Source organism: Pelobates fuscus, chromosome 1, assembly GCF_036172605.1.
Source record: "Pelobates fuscus isolate aPelFus1 chromosome 1, aPelFus1.pri, whole genome shotgun sequence".
NCBI lineage: Eukaryota > Metazoa > Chordata > Amphibia > Anura > Pelobatidae > Pelobates > Pelobates fuscus.
The window spans coordinates 61,852,566-61,865,818 of record NC_086317.1 but is presented as its reverse complement, the minus strand read 5'-3'; the positions used below and the strand labels follow the sequence as shown (position 1 = coordinate 61,865,818).

Here is a 13,253-nt window from a genome sequence, read left to right as displayed (position 1 = left end):
AGCAACAATAAGTATATATATAATACGGTATATATTTTAAAAAAAAAAAAAAAAACTCAGAACAATCCCCCTCCTCCTCCCCCCCCCAAAGAATAATCGTTCCATCACAATTATGTGTGAAACCCACATTTAGTCTGTGTGCTTTCATTTTTAAGTCCAACACAAGGAAATTGGTTGGTATTTCCAAAGAAAGAATTTGTCATAGTAATGGTCTATATAAGCAACATTCATCCAGTTGAGTAATGCAAGTCCCATATGGCCACTTTATTGTCCAGATGTGTCCATAGAAGATAAAGTCACTGGATTACTATGCAAAGGGGGTTTTAGTTTGGTTTTTAACCTCGAAACAAAATTGCTGGTTTTATTTTTCCAAAAAATATTTCTTTTTTCAAAAATGTTTTTTTTTTTTAAAAAATACAAAGTTTCTTCTCCTTGAAGTTTATTTTTTTCTACGTTAAATTTGTAATGGTGTGCTGATCCACAAGTTCTCTGAGAAACATTTGCTCTGCGGATACATTGTGATATTCATTCTGAGGAGAAAAAAAAAGTTTGTTTCGTTTAGTGTTTAGGTCAATGCACAGTGGGAAAAAAAAGTTTTCGAGCACAACTGAAAGTCCCTTAAATTAGTCTACTTCTATACTGAACAATTTAAAACATTTGGATTATTGCAGGGGAGACTTTTTAACCTATGTGACTACTGGGGTCACATGCATATAACATTTTGAAAGTTAAAGGGACACAGTAGGCACCCAGACCACTACAGCTGTGTCTCTTTTGCACCTAGTGCTGCAATGTTAAACATTGCAGTTCCAGAGGTCCTCATGGACCTCCGTCAGATTTAAAAATGTTGCCATTGCCGCACATGCGCATTAGGTCTCCGCCGCCGACGGCAGTGGAGTGTAGGCGGGCCTGCCCCAGAGCCGAGGGAGGGGGGCACTCCAGGAGCCTCTAGTGCCAGGAAAAGGGTTTGTTTTCCTGGCACTGTAGGATCCCTGTAAAACAAAAGGACAAAAAAAAATTAAAAAAATCTAAACAGCTTACCATACCTATGTTTATTCAGTAAAGCAATATTTAGGTTAAGATAGCCAAGTTATCATTAAAAGGAAACCCCAAATACATAAAGCACTTCAATTTGCTGAAGTGCATTATGTGACTGAAGTCTGGTCTTTTTTCAGTTTATAAAAGTGCCAAATTAAATTTTAAATCCATGCCACAACACTTCTGCTGTTTATTCCCCACTTCTGAGCCACTTTGAGGAAAGGTGAAATTTAATATGTTGGATCTAGATCAATAAAAAAAAAAAATAGAGCAGTTCCATGGCTGCGTATATTCCTGGACTGGCCACTGCTATGCTGTACATCCTGAGCCAATGAAAGCAATGTGAGCTGAACTGGTGGGAAACAGACAGTATGCAGATTGGAGGAAGAGAAAGGACAGGGAGACACATGGTTAGTATTATTACTAAACATCTGTCTGCATGCCTGTCTTTTAATTTTATTAGAATTTTTTTTTTTCACTTATCCTGTGGGTCTGCTCCAGGGACCGTTTAATGCTCTAGTTTAGAATCTAGTATAGGGCTCTCGGAAGGGGGAGCAATGATTGTAAGATCTTAATGTATTTTTTTCCCCCATCTTGAAATGCAATTAACCCTTCCAGGCTCTGTGAGTTAATCAGGTTTGCATTTTTGCTCTGCCACAACTATTGCACATCAACACCCTGCAACTCTGCAGAAGCGGTTTGTGTAAAGAACTAAATGTCTATCACTCCACCAGATCTGTAATATTCTGACTAATAGAGAGAATCATTGCTTCACTCTGACTAAATAATAACTAAAATACAAAGAGAAGATGACAGACTAGCGGCCTAGGAGCGTCCAATCAGAAGAAGCACAGAGAGTGGGCAAACGTATGTTTGGAACTTCACAGAACTACTTAGACAAGTGAACACGTAACAATTCCACATAAAATATGAGGAGGGGTCAGTAATAACACATTACCTGGGCCATTACAGACATGGTATCGTTTCCATAGTAATGAAGTGTACTATTCAACGACGTCAAATTATATTTAAATCCTGCGATATGTACTTCGTTGCACATGTGGAATGCTAGTGTGATAGCAATAATTCCAGTGGTGGGATGCTTTGGTTTCTGAAATGAAGAAATTAGCGGAATTAATAGAAAATAAGGTTTTGCCAAAGAAACCTACTTAATTCGATTGATATGAAAATTTGGAAACTTAACAATGGGAAAGAATACGACCAAAAACCAGCATTATCCGACTCTGCTTCCAAAAAACTGCCGTGAAGGTTAATTGAGAATTGTAATTTATCTGGTAATTACACCATTAAAAAAAAAACATTGAATTATATATATTTTTTTAATTTAAAAGTTTATTAAAGATTTAGTAAATATCCCAATCCAGTTCAGTCATCACGCAACTAGTACACACATTAGAATGGATCCACTAATTGTAGCTTCAAGTTCATTTATTAACCCCTTAAGGACTGAGCCACATGTACACGTTTTGATCAAACTTGGAATTTGACTATAGGTCTGTTCAACCGTAATTCACCTCTTTCATATTAAGTACACCCACACTGATTATATATCATTTTATTCATGAGAAATAGGGCTTTTTTTTTTTAGTTCTGCATGACATTTTACCTGTTATTGTCATAATACCTTTTGCTTTTACTGCAATAAAATACACATATTTGTATTCAGCGATGTCTCACGTGTAAAACAGTATCCTCTATGTACAGGGTTTTATGGTGTTTTGGGAAGTTACAGGGTCAAATATAGCATGTTAAATTTTTCTGTTTTTTTTCCACATTAAAATTCGACAGAAATTAGCAACTTAGTCACAAACACTGGCCAAAGTTAGCATTAATATTTGTTTGTGTGTTAGAAATGCAAAAAACTTTTTTGAACACCAATTTTGCCCAGTGTTTGTGACTAAGTGGTTACTAAAAAAGACTGGACGTACCCCATTTCTATTACCTTAGGTTGTCTACTTTTGCAAATGGTATGCCATCATGGGTGTAATTCTCATTCCTGGGCTATCATACCGTCTCAAAGGCAACGTAACCAATCTGGCGAATTTCAATGTGAAAAAACAAACACAAGCCCTATATTTGACTAACTTTTGAAAACACCATAGAACCTGTATGTGATGGGTACTGTTATACTCAGGAGACTTCGATGAACCCAAATATTAGTGTTTCAAAACCGTAAAATGTATCACAACAATTATATCGTCAGTGTAAGTGCCGTTTGTGTGTGAAAAATGCAAAAAAACTTCACTTTCACTGATGATATCTTTGCTATACATTTTACAGTTTTAAAACACTATTATATTATTTTTATTTTGAACGCATTTATATATTTATTTGATATTATATATATAAATCTATATATATATTTAATATTATACGTGTATTTTTATATCATTATATATATTATTAAAATAAACTTGGACCGTATGTGTGTGTGTGTGTGTGTGTATATATATATATATATATATATTAGATCATACACATAATATATATGATCTAAGTCTATATAATTTTATTAAACACTGTGTTTTAACTTTATTTCAGGCAGTAGGGGGACTACCTGTCATTCCAGGCACTCCCCACTGCTGGCACTGATATGGAAGGCTATTTAGTCCATGTGATTGTGAGGTCCTCGCAAGAACCTCGCGATCACATGGCCCAGGAGGCCTGGATCAGCAGCAGGGGGACAGCCTGGGATTCCAGGTAAGTCCCCCCCATTGCGATCGCCGGCGATTCACAGTTTACCATACTTCTACCAATGCAAAAATTTGTCTTGCAGCCATGGTAATTTTAATTTATTTCCAGCAATACTAAAAGTAGAACTGTACCCCAGAGGGTACATTTAAAAGGAAATAACGCTATAGTGTTAACCTATTTATTTTATTGGGCTACCCCCAGATAAAAAAAATAAAAAAGAAAGCCGTTTAACTCACCTTTATTTTCCCCAGCACGATGGTCTCTGTGCGCCTGCCTTGCCTCTGCTGGCTGAGATCATCAATCCTGATCTCAACCAATCCACTGCTTCCCCAAAGGGAAGCTTAAGTGCATGTGTGCCAAAACACTTCACTGTGCCAATCAGCATCTCCTCATCTCTAATGTCAATGAATATCTGCGGGGTCTTCAGTGTCGCCATGCAGAGTGTGGAGATGCTGAATGTCAATCCTGCAATCTTTCCAGGAACAAACCCAGAAAGTCCCTCTAGTGGCTACCCAAGGAACAGTCACTAGCGGTGGCTTTAGGCAGCAATGTAAACAATGCATTTTCTCTGAAAAGGCAGGGACAGGATATATAGCCCAAAATCACTACATTAAGCCATTTGAAAGGAACAGTAAAGCTTTAGGAATACAAACCTGTAATCCTGACACTTAGATGCCCCTGTCCATTTAAAAAAAAAAAAAAAAAGAAAAAGAAAGGTCACTATGAACCCCTACGTGCATGCATGGTGAGCTTCCCCCATAGGAAAGCACTGAATCAATCTTTCCTACCAGGGTTTCCGTGTCATGTGACTGTCAGGCCTGTGGACAGTATGACAGTCATTAGAGGAGGATTTAACCTTGCAATGTAAACATTGCAGTTTATTTTACACTGCAGGTTTACAAGGATATGACTAATGGACCCAGGCCACATCATTGGGACGAAGTGGCCTAAGTGCCTCACCCTCTAAATATTCCAGAATAAACTCAGAATCTGGGGTCCTTTTCTATTTTATTATTGGGTATTACCTTTCATCCCACAAAACTGACTGTGAGGTTTATTTATTTTCAGTAATGTATTAAATATATATAAAAAAAAAAAAAAAGCAATTCTCAAGCATACATACATCTAACGTTCTAAAGAAAATAACAAAAAAGACTTTGTTATAAGGATATTTATTTTGGCACTGCACCGTTTCCAACTAACATGTTGCGTATGTTAGCATACAGACCTACTCTGATGTTTTTGTTGGATGTAGAGAGGTAAATAAAGAAACTGTTTTGGCTGTCAAATACTTTTTAAGACCTGGCACCATATTAAGGAAATATCTATATAAAGAGGGACGTCTTTGAAGTAAAAATGTTTAATTCAGAGAAGTATGTAAGACATTTAATTGATAATAACATGATCCATCAGCCTTTGCTACATTTAAAAAAAAGCACAACAGTAATGGTACATAATTATACATTCCACATATTAACAGGTGTTTTTTATAGACAAAGATATTTACAGGGTACAGACACAGTAAACATTTATATGTTACCATTACACTTAAGGTTTGCAAAGTAGTAGTTATGTTTTTTTTTTTAAATTAATTCCCTTAAGATAAAGGGAGATAGTAAGAAAGGAAAGAGAAAGTAGAGAGAAAGTAATAGTTAAAAAAAAAAACCAAAAAGTTTGCAAAGCTTGATATTCTGTGTCAGGTGTAACCGGATGATGAGGGTGATCAAGGGGGAGAGCTGGGTGTCCCTGCGGGGGGTAAGGTAGTCATCGGGGTCAGCGTTTAAAGTGTAGGAAAGTCACAAGTGTGGTCAGGTAGTCTATTCAGCCTGCTCTCATTGAGTTCCCAAAAGACTGTTCTCCCAAGATTCCCTAATATTTTGAAAAGCTTTTTTATAGGAGAGAACAGCCACAGTTGAGGAGCAAGCATATAATCTAAAAAGAACAATAGGAGATGAACACTGTTTGCTATCTATTCTTGGAGCCGACCATTTCAAATTCATATATGCTTTAACCAGAGATGGACTTAGGCTACTCAGCACTCCCCGAACGGTAGATTTTTTTTTTTTTTTTGTGGCTCTCTGTAATGCCCCTAACATCCTGTTCTTTGGGAAATCACAAGCACATGCCGTTACATTGATATATATTTAAACACACTCACATTCATATACACACTCATATTCATATAAGCACACAAGCATATTCTGGTGAGATGAGGCCATCCTGCTGCCTGCCACCCAGTGTGGACCAACCCACCACTACTAGTCCCAGCTCCCAAAACAATTTCAAAGAGGTTGGTAGAAGACAGGGTAAATCTATTATATACAAATATTTTACATGATTTTACATGACTCTGCACGAATGGCAATATTATCTGTCTAGAACAGGCATAGGCAACCTTCGGTACTCCAGATGTTTTGGACTACACCTCCCATGATGCTTTGCCAGCATTATGGGCATAAGAGCATTATGGGGGATGTAGCCCACAACATCTGGGGTGCCGAAGGTTGCCTACCCATGGTCTAGAAGATTGTAAGCAAAAAATGCAATAGCCATCAGTTATCATAGCCTCCTTCCTGCAAAAGCCAAGTAGAAAGGGAACTACACAGCACACAACACAAGTTCCAAACACATCCCATGCAGCCAACACATCACACACATCTTAAGTAGCCAGCACAAATATCACATGCAGCCAGTATACACCACGCAGCCAGCACAGACCATGTTGTGACTATAGTGGAGTTAAAGAATTTTTCGAGGTCAACTATTTTTCCATCAGAATTATTTTGTGAAAACTGAGTTTAGCTATCAATGCCCAGGGGTCCCAAGTGCACTAGACAAGTAGATTGTCATGATTTATAATGTATTTTTTTTTTAATTATTATTATTATTCCACACCTCTGTGCCATTTTATTGATGGCACCTGAAATGGAGCCTGCCCAGGACACGAAGATCTCCTAGCTGCCTGCATAAAAATGTTGCACAATTCATGACAATTACATCCGGTTTGATGCTGGAAGTGGATGCGGAAAGCATTGCATGTTTTATTTACTTTGTAGAAGCTGAAAATATGTGCACAATCAAATAAAGCCAAGAGCATGGTTTCATTCTGATCTATAAATTTAATTTACGTAACCCAGGGATTACGTCTTTGCGTTTCCAATTGTTATGTATCCCTGTGTTTTTAACATATTCCAGCCCTCTCGTCTCATTCATAAATGCACTCCGCATGTGCCTAATTACAGGCTGAATTAGAGAGCTCAGATTGAGGGAACACAGAATGTAAAATATGTTCATTTTCTCTTAGGTGTTCTTTTTTTTTAACATTGTAGAAAAGGTTGCAAAAAAAATTCACTATAAAAAGCTTGGACAAATATAACAAACTCTTTTAAACAACATAGGTGTTCACAAGCAAAATTAGCTAAAGTAGATTAATATAATATTCATTTTAAATAGAAGGTCATGATAGCTGAACTGACTACTTTGCAGCTTTGTAGAATTTTCCCAGTTAGCTAATTTAGCCTAACATGGGAATTCGCTCAGACTTCAAAACAATTTATAGTGTACGTAGTAAGTAGCCCTTATTATTAAGTGAACAATGGCCAACGTGTGACCAGCAGATGGTGCTATTTACAAATGTTTCACCGTGAAGTGTTTAGCAAAGTTTATTTCTAATTAGAAACAATCAGTAAAATTTACCTAAACATTTGTATTGACCTGAAAGTGCCCATTTATTCTTTACCTGTGGACACATTTTATGATTCTATCACTTACTATTAGAGAATAATTGTCATGGCAGATAAGAGTTTTGAATACAGCATATAAAAAGGAATATTCCATCACTGTAATTTTAATATAAAGTCACTTTTTACACGCATGTCATAATTGAAATGCACAGACCTGTCTCTGTAATTATTATTATTTTTTTAATGTATAATTACTATTTATATCACACAGACATTCTGCAGTGCCTTACAGGTTTACAAAAAGCAATGGTAATTGACACAGGTTTTACTCATTAAATGTTGAAGTTTTCTTAATGGAACAAAGAATATCACACTTTTGGTTAAAAGATCACGCTGGCCTGGTTTTGTGGAATTCAATTTCTGCTTCGACACAGTCTGTTTGCGTGTTTAAATTGTACCACAGGCCCGCCACAGATGACACTAACAGGAAATCAGATAGAGTACAACATGACAAACTTTTGTCCTCCTGGATACTAACCCATGCGTGGGCTAAAAAAAAAAAAATTCTGTATCACAAAGGGGCATGTTTAAGCAGGGCCCTTTCCAATTTAGGTCTATTGAACTTTTAACCTATGCATGGGTTAATATCCAGGAGAAATATAAGTTTGTCAAGTTGTACTCAAGAGCAGATTCCCTGGTAAAGTGTCAAAATCTGGCAAGCCTGTGGCACAATTTAAACAGACCCAAAGTGAATGATTCGTTAAACACTGAATTATGTTAAAGCAGAAACTGAATTAAACAAAACTTGGCTAGCTGCCTCTTTTAATCCAAATTTGGATATTCTGTGTATAATTCACCAAAATTAATTGTTTAACCCCTTAAGGACCAAACTTCTGGAATAAAAGGGAATCATGACGTGTCACACACGTCATGTGTCCTTAAGGGGTTAAAGGAGCACTATAGAGCCAGGAAAACAAACTAGTTTTCCTGGCACTATAGGGTCATTTGGTCCCCCCCACCCTCAGGGCCCCCCTCCCGCTGGGCTGAACGAGTTAAAACCCCTTCAGCCACTTACCTTTCTCCAGTGCTGGGCTCCCTCTGTGCTGGGGAACTCTCCAACCCCTGCCGTTGTCAGATCCAAATGCGCATTCGTGGCAAGAGCCGCGCGCGCATTCAAACCGCCCATACTAAAGCATTACTCAATGCTTTCCTATGGACGTCCAGTGTAAAGCGCCTCTAGCAGCTGTCAGTGAGACAGCCTCTGAAACTGCTATGTTTTCAGCTGCAGGGTTAAAACTAGAGGGACCTGGCACCCAGACCACTTCATTGAGCTGAAGTGGTCTGGGTGCCTATAGTGGTACTTTAATGAATAAAGCTTTGTCAATCACCACCACTTTTGGAAACCTGTAAAGAACTGCAGGCTTTGTTGGAGCTCTATAAATGGTAATTATCAAGTAAAAAAAACTAATCGAACATATGACTGGCATAAAAAAAATGAAAAAAAAGACTAAAAGCACCAAAACATGTAACCACAAACTGTATAAAATGTTTTGTTTTCTAGGAATGAATGGAGGGTGTGTTGGTAGGTGATTAGGCGGATGCATTATTTTTAACAGAGGGAGAAGGATGTAGGTGACGGTTAGCTCAGTAGGCTCAATAAGGGTGGATTTCCGAACTTCCTGTAGGGTTGTGTGGTAAGTGAGCATCAGCCAGGGGTCTGTTTACCTTAAAGTTTTTTTTTTTTGTTTTTTTTTTATAGCCGTTTTACTAGTTCTACTCCTGAAATTATCTGTAATGTCACATGGCCAAGTCCCCATGTTTGACAGTTTATAGGCTAGCTGTGCTCTCAGAGGGGTGCAGCTGCTGTGGTTTTGATGCAAGCAGTAAGTTCATTACAGATAACCTTCTTGCTGACAAGAAAAGTCTGTTGCTGATATATAATACAGCATAATCATGCAGCCTTGTTTCTGGACTGCAGGGATGTAGACTAGGCTTTTCACAATATTTGTGTTGACTTATTTTATTCTTTACTTATTTTATGGCACTTTATTATTCGTGTATACTCAAGAGAATACATAAACTTACCATTGCCATAAACCTTTAGCAAAACCAAGTTTGGCAATCCAAGTCTCATTTAAGCAGTTAATTATAAAAATAAAAAAATAAAAAATCTGTATTTTGGCAGCATTTGGAATAACCCGTTTGTATTGTGTTAATTAAAGTAGCAAGCACTTGATTGCAATGTACGTCCTTCAATGTAAAGCTGAAAGTCATACTTTGATGGGATTTTTTCTAAAAAAAAAAACTGCTAATGCGGTATGGCCATGCTGGAAGCGCTAAGTGTAAACTATGGCTTTCTTTTTATAAGCAACTGCTCTTAAATATAAAATATAATTAAGTGGAGGAAAATAAAATAATTAACAGATGTATATTATTTGAGATGATGTAGAATGGGGAAATTTTGGGGAAAATGTATCCCTCGTAGTAATGGCAAAAATATGCACTCTAGCCTCAGGTTTCCAGTAAGCCGATCCCACACATCAAAATTGGGATCTTTCTCAGATGTTCTAGTTAACTAATGAAACCAGACAGAGGGCTCTGAAGTAAAAATAGTAAACCTTCTCGTTTCTAAGTAATTTCACCAAGGTTGGAACCAGATACCCCACAGTAAAGGCTAGATTTAACCACAATAGAGGAGAGCATGAGAATGATCCAGGTTGGCAGCCTCGTACAGTATTCTTCACACTATTCAAAAACACACTTACCCGTTAAAGGGACACTATAGTCACCTGAACAACTTTAGCTTAATGAAGCAGTTTTGGTGTATAGAACATGCCCCTGCAGCCTCACTGATCAATCCTCTGCCATTTAGGAGTTAAATCCCTTTGTTTATGAACCCTAGTCACACCTCCCTGCATGTGACTTGCACAGCCTTCCATAAACACTTCCTGTAAAGAGAGCCCTATTTAGGCTTTCTTTATTGCAAGTTCTGTTTAATTAAGATTTTCTTATCCCCTGATATGTTAATAGCTTGCTAGACCCTGCAAGAGCCTCCTGTATGTGATTACATTTAAATTTAGAGATTGAGATACAATTATTTAAGGTAAATTACATCTGTTTGAAAGTGAAACCAGTTTTTTTTGTTCATGCAGGCTCTGTTAATCATAGCCAGGGGAGGTGTGGCTAGGGCTGCATAAACAGAAACAAAGTGATTTAACTCCTAAATGACAGTGAATTGAGCAGTGAAATTGCAGGGGAATGATCTATACACTAAAACTGCTTTATTTAGCTAAAGTAATTTAGGTGACTATAGTGTTCCTTTAACAGACTTACATCTGAGGATATCCCTTATATGATGTATTGTTCCTGTATCTCAACATTCCATCCAAGCTCATATCACCTTAACGCAAATTCATGCAATTCACATTCCTGCACATATAAATGCATAATTTATAGACACCTTTAATGAAAATGTATTTTCTAAAGGTAAGAAACGTTATCAATGATATTAAAATGATATTAAAAGAGAGTAAACTTACTTCAGTCTTAGGAAAGACAGTAGGAAAATTTAATATATTTTTAGAAACTTGTCGCATGATGAAGGGGTTAAGTACCCGTAGCTGATGCGGCTGGTAGATTAGATTCAAAGCAGGTTTCCTCCAAAACCCATAAGTGCTCTGCCATAAATGAAGTGGAAAAAAAAAAGTGTTAGTTTGATATACTGACATTACATGCAGAGCACAAAATTATTTTTCTACATATCTTCTTTTGCACCGTTTATATATTAATTTGTTTTTACTACATGGAAAAAAATAATGAAAATAAATTAAAGTGCTAGGTTCCTTTTACTCAACAACCAGCTAACTGCTGAATTCTTACTAAAGGAGTTTAGGAAGTGGTCACAATTTATTTATATTGTGCCAACACATACCACTGAGCTGCAGAATTGGCAGACATCATGCACAGGTAGTTGGTAGCATTACAAGTTAAGACACAGGAATTCATGCTTATTTAGCGGTTATCTGTGTTAGTTATAATTACCGTAATCTAGAGGGATTTTTTTTTTTATAAAAAGTAATGAAGTATTGTACATAGTATTTTAAAGAAACACATAGAATGTTTTAGTGCAATGGTAAGCAACCTCTGACACTCCAGATGTTGTGGAGTACACCTCCTAGAATGCGGTTACAGCTATTACAGTATCCGGAGAGATACAGTCCACAACTTCCGGAGTACCAAACGTTGCCCAGCCCTGTTCGTGTGTATTATAGCACAAGGTAAATTCCTTAACTTCTGTAATACTCATACTCAAATTCATCCAGTTTCAAAACAGAAGGAAAGCATACACCCCACAAGGAAAAAAAAAAGCCTTGAAACTGCTGTTTAGTGAATGATCTATATATACACACACATACATTATATATATATATATATATATATATACACACACACACGCACGCACACATACATACACACACATATATACACACATACACACACACTTATAAATACACTTATAAATACAATTGTATTTCACATATAATTGCATTAGAAATGTATTTTGATAATATATGTATATTGATAAAAAATTACAATAAGAATGACATTGTATATATATTTTCATTTTGTATATGTGGGCATATATAATGATCATTGTGTTCTTTATTTCAGTATTTGGGGGACTGCCATGTAAACGCGATGTCAGTGGAATCACATGGCTCAGAAGGGCCAGATTTCCAACAGGGGACTGCCTGAGTTGTCATGTATGTGGAGGAGATTCAGGGTCTGCAAGCTGTTCCAGCCTCAAGTAGTTACATTTGAAATTCACTTTACTTTAAAGGAACACTATAGGTCAGGAACACATTTATTCCTAACCCGATAGTGTTAATCCCACCATTTAGGCTTTTATTTGGGCTGCATTTGAAAACAGTTGTATACATTTTACAGAGGAATACAGGAGAAAGAAGTATTTTTATGTGACTTTGACTTACGCTGCTTATCATTAATCTTAGGTATAATTTAGCAATTGGCTTTTTCCATGAAAGGAGAACATGATAGTGTACTGATCACTTTCAGCTTATTCTTCTGCAGCGTTAATCTCAAGTATTTTTTTTATTTTGTTTTGCACAGAGATTGGTATAAAAAGAACAAACATTGCATACTGTTCACACATTAGAGCTTTAAAACAAGAGAGAAACCACTGAGCACTAACAAAGACTTAGTTATTCACATACAGATAGAAACACTACCTTTGCCATGGTTTGTGATAACAAAAGACTGGATATACCCATTTTTGAATATCCTGGGTTGCCTACTTTTGCACATGGTATGCCATGATGGGGGTAATCTCATTCCTGGGCTGCCATATGGTCTTAAAGGCAACATAGGCCCAGCTGACAAATTTCAATGTGTAAAAACTGAAATGAGCAAGCTCTTTATTTTGCTTTGTAACTTTCCAAAACATCATGAAACCTTTACCATGGGGAGCATCGTTGTACTCGGGATATCACAGCATACAAATATGTGCCTTTTGCAGAAAAAGCAAACCGTATTATGACATTCACGGACAAAATGTCATGTAGAAGTTTTTTTTTGTGTTTTTTTTTTAAGTTATTCCTATTATATTGTATTCCATATATAAATATTTGATGTTAAATGAAAGCCTTGTTTCTCCCGAACAAAATATATATAATAAGTGTGGATGCACTCGATATGAAAGAGGTAAATTATGGTTGAACAGATAGCTCAAAATCTAGGTTTTGTTGTTTTCAGAAAATGAAAAATTGTCACCATCCTTAAGGGGTTAAGAGATAAAAA

General features: G+C 36.7%; 1 protein-coding gene across 3 annotated transcripts in view; it reads right to left on the bottom strand.

Annotated features, from left to right (window-relative positions):
- Nucleotides 1-322: 322 nt before the first annotated feature.
- ST3GAL6 (ST3 beta-galactoside alpha-2,3-sialyltransferase 6) overlaps nt 323-13,253 on the bottom strand; it is a 124,281-nt gene continuing 111,350 nt past the window's right edge. For all 3 annotated transcript variants that reach the window (XM_063448858.1, XM_063448840.1, XM_063448851.1), the window contains 3 exons: nt 10,976-11,113; nt 1,997-2,149; nt 323-530 (listed from right to left, as the gene is read on the bottom strand). In XM_063448858.1, coding sequence (XP_063304928.1) covers nt 450-530; nt 1,997-2,149; nt 10,976-11,113 — 372 coding nt within the window. In that variant the 3' untranslated portion in view covers nt 323-449. The remainder of the gene's footprint in view (nt 531-1,996; nt 2,150-10,975; nt 11,114-13,253) is intronic.